A 15,785-nucleotide genomic window follows, 5' to 3' on the forward strand; every position below is an offset into this window, starting at 1 on the left:
GGAGTAACGATGCTGTATCTCTCTCTGCAGGAGTAACGATGCTGTATCTCTCTCTGCAGGAGTAACGATGCTGTATCTCTCTCTGCAGGAGTAACGATGCTGTATCTCTCTCTGCAGGAGTAACGATGCTGTATCTCTCTCTGCAGGAGTAACGATGCTGTATCTCTCTCTGCAGGAGTAACGATGCTGTATCTCTGCAGGGGTAACGATGCTGTATCTCTGCAGGGGTAACGATGCTGTATCTCTGCAGGAGTAACGATGCTGTATCTCTCTCTGCAGGAGTAACGATGCTGTATCTCTCTCTGCAGGAGTAACGATGCTGTATCTCTCTCTGCAGGAGTAACGATGCTGTATCTCTCTCTGCAGGAGTAACGATGCTGTATCTCTCTCTGCAGGAGTAACGATGCTGTATCTCTCTCTGCAGGAGTAACGATGCTGTATCTCTCTCTGCAGGAGTAACGATGCTGTATCTCTCTCTGCAGGAGTAACGATGCTGTATCTCTCTCTGCAGGAGTAACGATGCTGTATCTCTCTCTGCAGGGGTAACGATGCTGTATCTCTCTCTGCAGGGGTAATGATGCTGTATCTCTCTCTGCAGGAGTAACGATGCTGTATCTCTCTCTGCAGGAGTAACGATGCTGTATCTCTCTCTGCAGGAGTAACGATGCTGTATCTCTCTCTGCAGGAGTAACGATGCTGTATCTCTGCAGGAGTAACGATGCTGTATCTCTGCAGTAATGATAGAGTAATGATGGAGCTGCTGAGTCACTGTAGCCTGTGATTAGTGTCCTACGTCTGTTCCCACAATGCAATTGGGCTGGACCGCCTGTCAGCAGAAAGCTGGACACCAGTCATTACAGTCATTACACTGACCCACGCTTTCATCTGATACACACACACACGCACGCACACACACACGCACACACACACACACACACACTTTATTTCACATTATACACACTAAACAAGCATACCATTAGGATCTCGTTTTTAAGAGAGCACTTAAAAATGATGAGTTTCTTTGATTTTACCAAATTGAAAACCTCTGGAATATAATCAAGAGGAAGATGGATGATCACAAACCATCAAACCACCAAACTGAACTGCTTGAATTTTTACACCAGGAGTAAAGCAGCATAAAGTTATCCAAAAGCAGTGTGTAAGACTGGTGGAGGAGAACATGATGCCAAGATGCATGAAAAAACTGTGATTAAAAACCAGGGTTATTCCACCAAATATTGATTTCTGAACTCTTAAAACTTTATGAATATGAACTTGTTTTCTTTGCATTATTTGAGGTCTGAAAGCTCTGCATCTTTATTGTTATTTCAGTCATTTCTCATTTTCTGTAAATAAATGCTCTAAATGAGAATATTTTTATTTGGAATTTAGGAGAAATGTTGTCTGTAGTTTATAGAATAAAACAACAATGTTCATTTTACTCAAACATAAACCTATAAATAGCAAAATCAGAGAAACTGATTCAGAAACTGATGCAGTCTCTTTATTTTTTTCAGATCTGTATTTCACTCTGTAGTTGTACAAAAAATCTAATTGTAGTTCTGTATTTGTTTCTCTGTATACTTTATCTACTGTATCTACTGTGCTACTAGTGGTGAAAAAACAACTAGCTATGGTTAGCAACCTTACTGAAGCTCAGTGATTAACTGTTCAGCAGAAAAGTATTCAGCTCGGCTTTTTCTATAGCTGTGTTCTACACCTGGTATGAGGAAATGGGACTGTGTAAATGAAAAGAAGCGGGAAAATTTGGAGAATAAACCCCACACAGGTTACTGTGACATATCACATAGTTCAAATAAGAAAATACTGGCTGAAGCTCTGCTAGCATGAGATGTCGATGCTTTACCTGATGATACATCCTGAACATGTTATGAGTTACTACACAAAATATAGTCCTTAATCTAATCTAATATTTTTATGAACATTTTACACACACCAGCATGAGTGTGTGTGTGTGTGTTCTGCAGTGTGTGAAGCCCAGAACGTGTTGTACAGCCACCTGAATAAAACATCACCCTGCAGCTCAGCCTCCCGTCTCACAGAGAGAGAGTATAATCTCCACTAGCAGAGAAAAATGGAGATCGGATATGATTTAGAGTGCAGCAGGTTCAGTTCAATCTCTTTCTCTCTCTTTCTCTCTCTCCTTTTTCATAGATTACACACACACACTTCATATTTTAACGGTCTTATTCCATCATTTTTTATTCATGGCTGACAGTACTGTATCACCAGCGAGATGAACAACAGTTAAAATAAAGACATTTTTTTACACTAATAACAGTCTTTGCAATGTCATATATTACTTTACAACATGTGTAAGTAATATATGTAAACTGCTAAGTGCAGTTCAGCCACTGACCTAGTCTTAGAGTCTCTGTAAAACACCAAATCCACCGGAGATCCTATTTAAATCTATAGCAACGTACACACAGAGGTGGGTAGTCCAGGTCTAGAAAGTAAAATCCACTTTTAACTAGTGTACACAGAACTGTTTTAAACATACACCTACCCATCTCTATTGTACTTGGCTGGTGGTGTTTTTCCTCCATAGACTAATTCTAACCATTTGTTTCTTAGCTCTGAATTACTGGGTAAAGTATATAAACACTGATGTGTTATTCGCACAAATAACACAGGAATGAACTGCATGCTGTTTCTAGCGCTGTTAGCTCCTATCTGGCGAGACGGCGTCGCTGCCCGGCTTCAGCTTTGCTGTCTGTGGGCAGTCCCGATCCAAGGTGGGCGGGGCCATGAATACTAATTGGCGGGTTGATGTAGACACGGTGCTTTTCCTGATCGACTCGTTTTTTTCTGAATATTTTCTTTTACTAGCTGCTGCAGACAATGAGGAAGAGGTTGAGGAAGAGTTTCATGTGCAGCATCATCATCATCAGAGACCTACTGTATTTCACAATTTCTATTGTTTTCACCCCAAAGTTATGAACAAACAAAAACCACACCTTTTCCAACTATGCATATTTTGAATAACAGCTGAAACAGAGCAATATTTCACCAGCTGTTTTGTTTTTGTTCTACTAAATCCCTCAAGACCAAGTCCTAATACTGCGAGTCTGTGCCCAACACTCCCAAACACCAGGAGGATCAGTTAGCACTTAAATACATTTTTTTTAAACAACACTAACTAGGCTTCTAATAGTACATGATGGTAGAGCTGCAAATAATGATAATTTTAGTAGTCGACTAATCTGCCAATGATTTTTCCGATTAGTCAGCGATTATTTCTGCCATTCCCTCCCTCTCTGCTTGCTGTCGGCACGGCTACTGTTTATAGCTTCCAATATTGGTTTAAAACGTCGAGAACATTTCTTATTTTCAGTGTTTTGAATGTGGAAAATGCTGATATTTAGTTAGGAAATCTGAAATCTGTTGTGATTGGGCACTTTTGGAGACGCAGGGCGAGTTTTTGTCCCCAGTAATTTGTGCAGTGCTACTAATTGACGATTAGTTGAAAATGAACATCTGGAGTCGATACATTTTTATAATCAACGATTATATCGACTAATCGATTCAGCCCTAGTTGAGGGTGCTTACACTGTCACCTCGTCAATATCACGCACTGTGTGTGTGTGTGTGTTTGTGTGAGTGGACTGAAGGAGTCAAAAAGAAATAAACACACATCAAAGATGGAGGATTTAAATCTGTCTAAGACTGCTGAGGCACTAAGAGCACACACACACACACACACACACACACACACACACACAGATTATCTTATGTACTGTCTGTTAAGATTAACTCGGCACAGCAATTATAGGAACAGTAACAAGAAAAAACACAGTCTCACGTTTCCCTCACTGTCCTGTTATTTCTCTGTCCTCTCCGGTCCCTCTTTCCTCTTTCTTTCCATTTCTGTCATAAAGCAATTTATCTATTTATCCTTCCATCCCTGTTTGTTTTCTTTTATTTTATGTTCTTTTATGTCATTTTTCTTATGTTTTTGTCCATTTTCTGTCTTTTTCTGCTGTAAATAAATCAATCGATTCCATTCATCCATCCCTCTTTTTTTCCTTGTCAGTTCTGTTCCTTTTCTTTTATGTTATAAAGAATACTCATCAATTTAACCATCCATCCATCATCCATCCCAGTTCTAATTCTTTTCTGTTCTGTCCATTTTCCTTTCTTTCCCGTCTTCTCCTTATGTTTTCCTTATGTTTTCTTTCCCAGTATTTTCTCCTTCCTGTCACGCCCTTGTAATCTGTTCTACCCCTTATTTTTCCTGTCCTCTTCTGTCCCTTTCCAATCCTGTCTTAAAGGAATCAATCTATCCATCCATTCCTGTTCCTTTTTTGCCCAATCTTTTTCCTGTTGTCTTCCGTGTTTGCCGTTTTCTTTTCCTGTCATTTCTCTTACACATCTTTTATTTCCATCATTTGTTCTTTAACTGTCAGTCTCTGCTCTTTCTCCTGTCCTGTTTTGTCCCTCTCTTTCTCTCTCTCTCTTTCTGTCTCTGTCCACAGGGTGTGATGAGAGTGTGTAATGATTTAGACGTGTAGTCAGAATGTAATGTAATATAATGGTTTAAGCTTCGACTTCTGTTTAGCTTCTCTCTCCTCGTAGCTTCAGCGCTAAAAGACAGAAGAACCAAAAGAACCGGAATCACTACTGATCAACTACCTGAGAGGAGAGAGAGAGGAGAAAACAAGCTGAACCAAAACAGTGTTTCTAAACACACACACACACACACACACACACACACACACACCCTACACCACATTCACACAGCCATCATAAATGATTGTTTTCCATTATTTTGACCCAGCGCACACACACACACACACACACACACACATACACACTCAAATGACTCAGTAACAGACATCAGTAAACTATTTTGAAACACAGCGATGACAAGAGAACCCAGAGACATCACATGATTCATTTAGCCTAAAGCACACATGCACACACACACACACACACACACACACACTGTATTTTAGATATTGGCTGTACAGCAAGACAAACATGCAGAGAGAGAGAGAGAGAGAGAGAGAGAGAGAGAGAGAAAAAGAGAGTGAGAAAGAGAGAGAGAGAATGTTATAAAGAGATACAGAGAGACAATAGAGAGAGATACAGAGAGAGTGAGTGAGACAGATAGAGAGGGAGACAGAGAGACAGTTAGAGAGAGAGAGAGAGAAAGACAGAGATACAGAGAGAGTGATAGATATATAGAGAAAGAGAGAGACTCTTAGAAAGAGAGAGAGAGAGAGAGAGAGAGAGAGAGTCATTGCAGCTGAATGTGACTTTAGGACTGCAGTGGGGTCGGTGGTGCAGCACACAGTGTTCTCACCATTCCCCACCATGCTGTGTGTGTGTGTGTGTGTGTGTGTGTGTGTGTGTGTGTGTTGCTCCATGTATTGAGGTGCTGTGTGTGATTGTATGCGTGTGTGTGTGTGTGTTGCTCCATGTATTGAGGTGCTGTGTGTGATCGTATGTGTGTGTGTGTGTGTGTGTGTGTAAGAGTGCATGCACTGATGTTTCTGCTGCATTTGAGGAACCATCTGTTCTAAAGAGTAGCTCTGAGTCATCCCCCCCAGACACACACACTAACACACACACACACACACACACACACACACACACTGATGATGTAAGAACCCCCTACCTCCCCACAGAGAACTTCATCCAACAGGACAGAAATAAAGTCTGCACAGCTCCTCCTGCGTCACCCAGTTCACTCTCAGCACACACGGGTCTGAACCGAGTCACAGCTGGGAGTCCGAACCGAGTCTCTCAGCTGGGAGTCCGAACAGAGTCTCTCAGCTGGGAGTCCGAACCGAGTCTCTCAGCTGGGAGTCCGAACCGAGTCTCTCAGCTGGGAGTCCGAACCGAGTCTCTCAGCTGGGAGTCCGAACAGAGTCTCTCAGCTGGGAGTCCGAACCGAGTCTCTCAGCTGGGAGTCCGAACCGAGTCTCTCAGCTGGGAGTCCGAACCGAGTCTCTCAGCTGGGAGTCCGAATCGAGTCTCAGCTGGAAGTCTGAACCGAGTCTCTCGGCTGGGAGTCCGAACCGAGTCTCTCGGCTGGGAGTCCGAACCGAGTCTCTCGGCTGGGAGTCCGAACCGAGTCTCTCGGCTGGGAGTCCGAACCGAGTCTCTCGGCTGGGAGTCCGAACCGAGTCTCTCGGCTGTGAGTCCGAACCGAGTCTTTCGGCTGTGAGTCCGAACCGAGTCTTTCGGCTGTGAGTCCGAACCGAGAGTCTCGGCTGTGAGTCCGAACCGAGAGTCTCGGCTGTGAGTCCGAACCGAGAGTCTCAGCTGTGAGTCCGAACCGAGAGTTTCGGTTGTGAGTCCGAACCGAGAGTTTCGGTTGTGAGTCCGAACTGAGTGTCTCGGCTGTGAGTCCGAACAAAGTCTCTCGGCTGGGAGTCCAAACAAAGTCTCTCAGCTGGGAGTCTGAATCGAGTCTCAGCTTTGAGTCTGAACCGAGTCTCTCGGCTGTGAGTCCAAACAGAGTCTCTCAGCTGTGAGTCCAAACAAAGTCTCTCAGCTGGGAGTCCAAACAAAGTCTCTCAGCTGGGAGTCTGAATCGAGTCTCAGCTTTGAGTCTGAACCAAGTCTCTCACCTGGGAGTCCGAACCGAGTCTCTCGGCTGTGAGTCCGAACAAAGTCTCTCGGCTGGGAGTCCGAAGCGAGTCTCCCAGCTGTGAGTCCGAACCAAGTGTCTCGGTTGGGAGTCTGAACAAAGTCTCTCGGCTGTGAGTCCGAACCGAGTCTCTCAGCTGTGAGTCCAAACAAAGTCTCTCAGCTGGGAGTCCAAACAAAGTCTCTCAGCTGGGAGTCCAAACAAAGTCTCTCAGCTGGGAGTCCAAACAAAGTCTCTCAGCTGGGAGTCCAAACAAAGTCTCTCAGCTGGGAGTCCAAACAAAGTCTCTCGGCTGTGAGTCCGAACAAAGTCTCTCGGCTGGGAGTCCGAAGCGAGTCTCCCAGCTGTGAGTCCGAACCAAGTGTCTCGGTTGGGAGTCTGAACCAAGTCTCTCAGCTGGGAGTCTGAACCGAGTCTCTCAGCTGGGAGTCTGAACAGAGTCTTCGTGGCTTTGATTGCATCACAGCAGTGCCAATAGGACACGTTATAACACTCCCTCTCATGTATTATTGTTTATTATTATTAAATAAACTCCTTTTTAAACTATTTATAAACACTTTATAAAGGAGCCTCATTTTAAAGCGGTACCGAGACGAGTCTTGCTTGATTATATCACTCGAGTCAAGTCTGGGTCAAGAGTCCTTCAAAATCTGTCTGGAAATCTGGAATCATTTACTATTTAAGTGGTTTGATTTCTGAGAAACAAAAGGAAGTAACTCTCAGCCAGTTTGAAGGGAATCTGGACGCCGTTCAGCGACTTAGCGGCTGGGAATTGCAGCTCTGCTTCTGGGCATGCTCGGCTTTAAGACTCAGAGTCAGAGAGACACTGTGTTCTGTCTTCCCAAACACCCAAAATCAGCCTAAACACGAGAGAATCTCAGCAGCCTCAGATTTAGCTCCAACACCACCGGCTCCTGCTGTAACACCGACTGTGTGCCACTAATTAACACATCACTACAGACAGCGCTGCGGAGGAGCCAGATCTGCCTCCATATCTGCAAACTAAGGACAGCAGGCAGTGTGTGTGTGTGTGTGTGTGTGTGAGTGTGTGTGTGTTCATGTACGAAGAAATCATCTCTATAATTTACTGACCTTCACATATGCGTCATCTTTGTTCTAAGAATTGAGGCTTTTTAGTAAACCACAGTGCTGCAGAAATACACAGTGTGTGTGTGTGTGTTTTTGCACAACACAAAACATGCATTAGATTATACTGTAGTAAAGGATAAGGATTTACAGCCATTACCTATCAAAACATGCTGTTCCTAAACCACGAACACACTCACTGAATGAAATTCTACTAGTATAAAACAACGAAAATTTAAATATATATAAATTGTAAAAACTTACAATTTATTATTAAGTTAATATTATTTAATACATTTATTTCAGCATTTTATTTCGGCAACAAATTCTAACAAACATGTTGGAACAGTATAACTATTAACTAAAATGAGAGTAAAAAGAAAAACATATTAATAATATAAATCTAATGTGGGATAAAAGCAGTATTTATGAAACACTGAGCCCCAATACTGTTTCTCTTTTTCCCCCCTACCCCTTTATATATAAATCACAAAATACACATAAAATATAGAATTAGAACATGTACTGAATAATGTTGCTGGAGATCTGACCTTCATAACTAAAGACCAGAGTTATGTACATATATCATACACATCATATCAAACAGGAGAAATTAATTCATCTCAGAAAACACCAGTTAGCTGAATTAGCCATATTTGGATTCATAATAAAAGCCCCAGGGCAGAAAATATCAATAAAATGGTGCATTAAAAATAATAAAGAACATAAGTTTTTCTTAATTACTTAGACTATTTTTATATTAATCATACTTTGCCAAACAGACATTTCTCAAAATACGGTAAAATATCTAAATTATGAAAATTTTATTTATATCCTAACAATGAAGCCATAATAAATTGTTCATTGTCTAGTGTTGTAAAAGACATACAGTAATTACAGAATCTGTTACTGATGGAGGGACCTATTCTGCGATGTTATTAAATACTATCACTAACGATGCTAACAGTGATATTTGATATATAAATGTTTAATTGAAACACAGGTAATGCAAAGATGTGATCATTCCCAGCATTAGCTTCCACTATATGTTAACAGTTATTAGCTGTTAGCTATTAACATTTAGTATTGTTATATTAGTATTATTTTAATAGCTTCAGTGCTAAACTGTGGAAAATAAGCTACTATTACTTTTAAAAACATTAAACTCATACCTCAAGCATTGAATGGTGGGACATAAGTTACAATTACATTTTAGCAACGTTTAGCACATTAGCTTCACAGCTATAGTGCTAACTGCTGGGGTATGGGTTTCCATTATATGTTAACCTAGCAACATTAGCTTCATAGCTTCAGTGCTAACAGTTGGAATATAGGCTTACACTACTTATTAACAACATTAGCTTCATAGCTTCAGTGCTAACTGTTGGAATATAGGTTTCCACTACTTATTAGCAACATTAGCTTCATAGCTTCAGTGCTAACTGTTGGAAAATAGGTTTCCACTACTTATTAGCAACATTAGCTTTATAGCTTCAGTGCTAACTGTTATGATATAAGTTTTCACTACTTATTAGCAAGATTAGCTTCATAGCTCCAATGCTAATTGTTCTGAAATAAGTTTCCACAACTTATTAGCAAGATTAGCTTCATAGCTCCAATGCTAATTGTTCTGAAATAAGTTTCCACAACTTATTAGCAAGATTAGCTTCATAGCTTCAGTGCTAACTGTTAGAATATAGGTTTCCACGACTTATTAGCTTCATAGCTTCAGTGCTAACTGTTGGAAAATAGGTTTCCACTACTTATTAGCAACATTAGCTTCATAGCTCCTATGCTAATTGTTTGGATAAGTTTCCACTATATGTTAGCAACATTAGCTTCATAGCTCCAGTGCTAACTGCTGGAAAATAGGTTTCCACTACTTATTAGCAACATTAGCTTTATAGCTTCAGTGCTAACTGTTATGATATGTTTCCACTACTTATTAGCAACATTAGCTTCATAGCTCCAATGCTAATTGTTCTGAAATAAGTTTCCACAACTTATTAGCAAGATTAGCTTCATAGCTTCAGTGCTAACTGTTAGAATATAGGTTTCCACGACTTATTAGCTTCATAGCTTCAGTGCTAACTGTTGGAAAATAGGTTTCCACTACTTATTAGCAACATTAGCTTCATAGCTCCTATGCTAATTGTTTGGATAAGTTTCCACTATATGTTTGCAACATTAGCTTCATAGCTCCAGTGCTAACTGCTGAGGTACAGGTTTCCATTATATTAGGGTTGCAGCGGTAACCGGTTTCACGGTATACCATGGTATTAAAATGCACGGTTATCATACCGTGTGTGTTTGCTTATTACCGGTAAAACGCAAGAAACTCACCCGCGCATGCGCAACTCTGCTCCGCTTCAGCTGCTCAGCACACAGCGGTGAGAAGAGCAGAAAGTGCATCAGACTAAACAAATCTCCGTCCGCCTAAAAAAAGGCTAAACTAAAATCAGCAGTGTGGGACTATTTCAGAGACCCGCCGAACGCACCCGAGGATGGTTATCCGATTTATAATCAATGTGGCCGTAAAGTCACAGCTAAAGGTGGACATACGTCAAACCTGTTCTCCCATCTCCAAGAACACCACCCCGCCGTGCAGCGCAAAGTATGTGTTTAGTTTATAATTTTAATCTGAACATAAATAAAATCTCTTTGTAGTCGTGCACAACCCATGCGGTAAGCGCCCGCAAAAGCGCTGAGTTATCCGAAATTTGGGCACGCAGGTACAGGCGTGAAGTGCGTGCTACGACGGATTCACGTGTCCGTGTAAAGGTGCTCGCCGGACTGGATGTGAAAGACGCCATTCATTTACATGCGTTAATTTTCAAATTCTGACGTGCCTGTTTTTCATGTGTTAAAACCAGACTCAGAAATAAATCCCCTCTATCTGGTTATATACCAACTTGGCAGTAAAACGGACGTTTACAACAGTTGTTGATCAGACACTGACCCAGGCTCAGTTTATCAGATATTAAATAATTTAAACTTAAATAATTGTACTGAATAGTTTAAACACAGGATCTTTACTTCTTAGAGGACATGTAATGTGTGACACCTGTGTTTGTGTGTGTGTGTGTGTGTGTGTGTGTGTGTGTGTGTGTGTATATATATATATATATATATATATATATATATATATATATATATATATATATATATATATATATATATATATAATTATATACACCCTTAATGACCTTAAGAGTAGTGGAAAAACCTGGTTTCCTTCACCTAATGGTGTACAGTTTATTTTTTTTAAGGAGACATTATCTATATAGTTGTTCCAGGTTTCTACAATAAATAGTTAATTGAACAAAAACCTTTATTGTAATTTCTTTAAGGGTCAGTTTAATAATATATGTAACAAACTGTGATACCGTGATAACCGTGATACCGCGGTATTTTCTGAGACGGTTATCATACCGTGAAAATCTCATACCGTTGCAACCCTACATTATATATTAGCAACATTTGTTTTATAGTTGCCGTTCTAATAGTAATTTTAATGTATTTATATTTTATTTGTACACAATCCAAAAAAAAAGAAGAAAGAATATATTATTAATACTGCCCTGTAACCTTGCTTACTACAAAATATTGAGAATTTTCTCATTTTGCATGACTAGAAGCAGATAATATTGGGTGTATGGTGGGGTGGGCTATATGCCTCTAAAATAATATCAGTGATCCAGAATGTCATGATATTAATAATAATGCACTCCATATATCTCCATATATCCAGGATTAAAGTAAAATAAATGATACTGGACAGATATAATCTGTCTCTAGTAGATATATAATGGGAAATGAGAACAGTGTGTATTTTTCTTTTGTTAAAAACATTAAAAAGGTAGAACACTGATGTAATAATTAGGGGTGGGTGATATGGCACCATATTTCAGGGTATAATATTGTTCAACATATTCAGAAATGTTGGCGATATTATTGCATACCATACGATATACCACACCCCTAATGTATGGAATGACTTATTTAATACAATGATTATGTATACAGCTCTGGAAAAAAATCAGCACTTCAGTTTCTGAATCAGTTTCTCTGATTTTGCTATTTATAGGTTTATGTTTGAGTAAAATGAACATTGTTGTTTTAATCTATAAACTACAGACAACATTTCTCACAAATTCCAAATAAAAATATTCTCATTTAGAGCATTTATTTACATAAAATTTTAGCTACTTTAGCCACATAGCTCAAGTGCTAACTAAGACATAAGCTTTTGTTAGTTCTTAGCTACATTAGCCTCATACATCAATACTCCTGCTTATTTTTCTCAGCCACTTTTTTTTAACTGAGCAACTCACTTAATCTGAATTGTTTATGTAATAAAACAGATGAATTAAGTAAGTATAAACATTTAAAAGTATTTAAAATCATTACTGAGACTCAGATGGAGGTCAGTCCTCCTCAGGGCTGCACTGAAAACACTGAAGCTCAGCCAGAGTCTCTTCTAATCTCAATCGTTTAACTAATGAATGAGATTTACTGAGTAAGACTAAACATTTAAAACCATTACTCATTCATTAGGTTCCATTACAGCACTGAGCAGCACAGCGACTGCAGTTTCAGTGCCCTGCTGTTCTGGAATAAACACAGTCCTGCTCCTGAACCTGAGTACCCATCAATAAATACTGTATTTTACTATATTAATGTATTATTGAATGAATGAGTTGTGGGTGTGATTGCTAATTAAGCGAAATGAGGAAAAAGCTGTTGATTTCACACACTATCAGTCATCTGACGGTCCGGTTTCAGAGGTCACTGAGGTCAAAGGCTGCTGTGGACGAGGTTAAAGGTCAGAGAGATGTGAGGACAGTGTTGCGTAACTGCTCACTGATCCACACAAGTCAGTGTTTGAGATTACAGTGCTGAATTTATGTGAACAGCCCAATTAAATCATATTTTTTTGTCTCATTTTGTCCTTATATCTGAAATATGTGTAATCAATAATACACTTGTGGTTCAGTGCGAACCTCAAATGTATTATTGTGATTATACCACAGTTCCATTATCATTGTTTCTTAAAAGATTTTGAGTTATTTTAACTCCACAAGTTAAAATAATTCCATTTCTGCTCTGTTTGTAGCTGCATTTGTGCTGTTTGGCTTGTAAGCGCTGCATTGTTGCTAGGTTACCTGTATGTGGCGGAGTAATACATGGAGAGCTCCGGTTACAGTGCATTACCGGCTGATAACTGCACTCATAAAACACCTCTCAGCCAATCACATTGCAGGGTCGAAGCTAACTGTGGTATAATTAAGTTTAATCAACATTCTCTTACTCACAAAAATCACAAGGCCCAACATTTAGTAAATAATACTGTAAACAAAATAAAACTTTAACAATATTATTTCTTCAATACATTGCAGTCCTGCGCTAAAATCTACAGTGTTGCATTAACACTTTACAGTTCAATACCCACACCAACAGTTAGGGATACATTGCATCGGCTACTGTCTATATATTTTTAAACCGATATTTGCAGACATATTTATTATATGAAAAGGATCCAGCGATGCTGTCCGCACTACTACAATGGGCTGACTCTGGCCATGCTACTATAAAATTCCTTTATATAAACGAAAGAGAGTTTGAAGCTAGGAACAGTCTATGTAAGAATAATAAAAATAAGCTTAGCTAAATAAATGTGAAAACAAAAAATGTAAAAACTAATTTCTCAAGAGAAAACTTTCATTTTATATATATATATATATATATATATATATATATATATATATATATATATATATATATATATATATATATTATATTATACGTTACATTCGTTTCAGAGGTTATACCGGGGCACACAGTCTCTCTGTAAACTATAATAATGAATATTGGCACTAGCCCAACCCAATCCTCACACCTAGTGTTTAATAATCACAATACCTATCAATTATCACACCTGAAGTGTTTCAATCATACCTACAGTGTTTAATTAAAACATTACAACCAAATACTCACACCCACAGTATTGCATTAACAAGTCACAGGCCAATCCTCACACACAATTTTGCATTAACACCTACAGTGTTTTATTAACACATTACAGGCCAATTTTCACACCTACAGGGTTGCATTAACCCCATACAACGTGTTTTATTAACACAATATAGTCCAATACTAACACCTACAGTGTTTTATTTACACATCATAGTCCAATACTTACACCTACAGTATTGCACTAACCCCATACAGTGTTGCATTAACTCACTACAGGCCAATGCTCACACCCAGAGTGTAGCATTAACCCCATATAGTGTTTCTTTAAAGCATTATAGTCCAATACTTACACAAGTGTTGCATTAACCCCATACAGTGTTTCATTAACACAATATAGTCCAATACTCACTCCTACAGTGTTGCATTAACACATCATAGTCCAATACTCACACACACAGTGTTGCATTAACACATTACAGGCCAATTCTCACACCACATTAACTCAGAACAGGCTTATACTCACACCTATAGTGTTGCATTAACTCATTATAGTCCAATACTCATACCTACAGTGTTGATTAACCCCATACAGTGTTGCATTAACACATCAAAGGCAAGTGTTCACAGTGTTGCATTAACCCATTACAGGCCAGTACGCACACCTACAGTGTTGCATTAACAGCTATATTATTGCATGAAAACACATCACTACGGCTACGCTTATAAGGCTGCATTAACACACTGCAGTGCTGCACTAGAAGTGTTGCATTAACACCCGTGAGATTTACAACCACACACACACACACACACACACACACACACACACACACACACACACACACACACACACACACACACACATCCCCCATTCCTTCAGCTCAGATCCGGGTATTTTGATGCATCCGCGTGAGGACGATATTTTGATGCACGAGCCCAGTGTGAGCAAGAAAACAGGTCGAACTAGAACAGACGCAGTGCTCGCGCACACTGTAAACACACACACGCGCGCGCACACACACTAAGGACAAAAACACAAGGACAAACGGTACATCCGGGCTCGAGCTCGGTTCCGCTCACCTGAGTGGCTTTGTGGAACTGTTTCTTCAGACCCGCTACAGACATGGTTCCGGTTCGGTCTCGGTTCGGCGCCGAGTGTGTGGTTCTGACCCGCTGTGTGTGTTTGTGCGCGCGCGCGTGTGTGTGTGTGTGCTGTGTGTGTGTGCTGTGTGCGGCGCGTGTCGTGCTGCAGGTGAAATCCTCGCTCTGTCTCCCACCAACGGGATGTCCTGCAGAGTGGGCGGGGCTTAGCGAGGATCACACCACAGAGAGCCAATCACCGCGACCCTGCGCCCGTGACATCACACAGGAACCCTCTTCTGATACGCAGCACCATCCCTCCTTCCATCTTTCATCACTCCCTCCCTCCATCCATCCCTCCATCTATTCCTCTATAACTCCATCCCTCCATCTCTCCCTCAGACTGTCCTTTTCTCCTTTGGTCACTCCACCTGTTTACTCCATGCTTTTATCCATCTGTCTCACACTCTATCTCTTCATCTCTCCCTCAGACTGTCCTTTTCTCCTTTAGTCCTTTACTTGTTCTACCCATTCTTTCCATGTTTTCATTCATCTATGTCTCAATCCATCCCTCTGTCATTCCATTCTTCCATCTCTCACTTTATCTATCTCTCTATTAGATCGGCTTTTCCTCCAACCATCTATCTGTTCATCCATCCATTCTTCCATCCCCCCATCCATTTCTTTATAACTCCATCTCTCCATCCCTCCCTCAGACTGTCCTTTTTTCCTTTCCTCTTTCTACACTCTTTCCATGTTTTCATTCATCCATGTCTCAGTCTATCCTTCTATCATTCAATCCTTTCCTCCATATCTCACTTTATCTATCACTCTATTAGACTGTCTTTTCCTCCATCCATCTATCTGTTCATCCATCCATCCATCTATTTATCCATCCATCTATCTCTTCTATTTCATCTATCCCAAAGTCTACCCCTTGACTTACATTCTTCCCTCCATCTCTCACTTCATCTATCTCTCTATATCTATATTAGATTGTCTTTTCCTTTATCGTCCATCCATC

The 15,785-nt window shown here is 40.1% G+C and overlaps 1 protein-coding gene across 1 annotated transcript in view; it reads right to left on the reverse strand.

Moving 5' to 3' along the window:
* Positions 1 to 14,946, reverse strand: part of sh3gl2a (SH3 domain containing GRB2 like 2a, endophilin A1) — a 54,218-nt gene extending 39,272 nt beyond the window's left edge. The window contains exon 1 of the mRNA XM_022685961.2: positions 14,762 to 14,946. Within this exon, the coding sequence (XP_022541682.2) occupies positions 14,762 to 14,806 (45 nt within the window). The 5' untranslated portion in view covers positions 14,807 to 14,946. The remainder of the gene's footprint in view (positions 1 to 14,761) is intronic.
* Between the last annotated feature and the right edge of the window lie 839 nt (positions 14,947 to 15,785).

The sequence above is a fragment of the Astyanax mexicanus genome, chromosome 7 (assembly GCF_023375975.1).
Source record: "Astyanax mexicanus isolate ESR-SI-001 chromosome 7, AstMex3_surface, whole genome shotgun sequence".
Classification (NCBI taxonomy): domain Eukaryota; kingdom Metazoa; phylum Chordata; class Actinopteri; order Characiformes; family Acestrorhamphidae; genus Astyanax; species Astyanax mexicanus.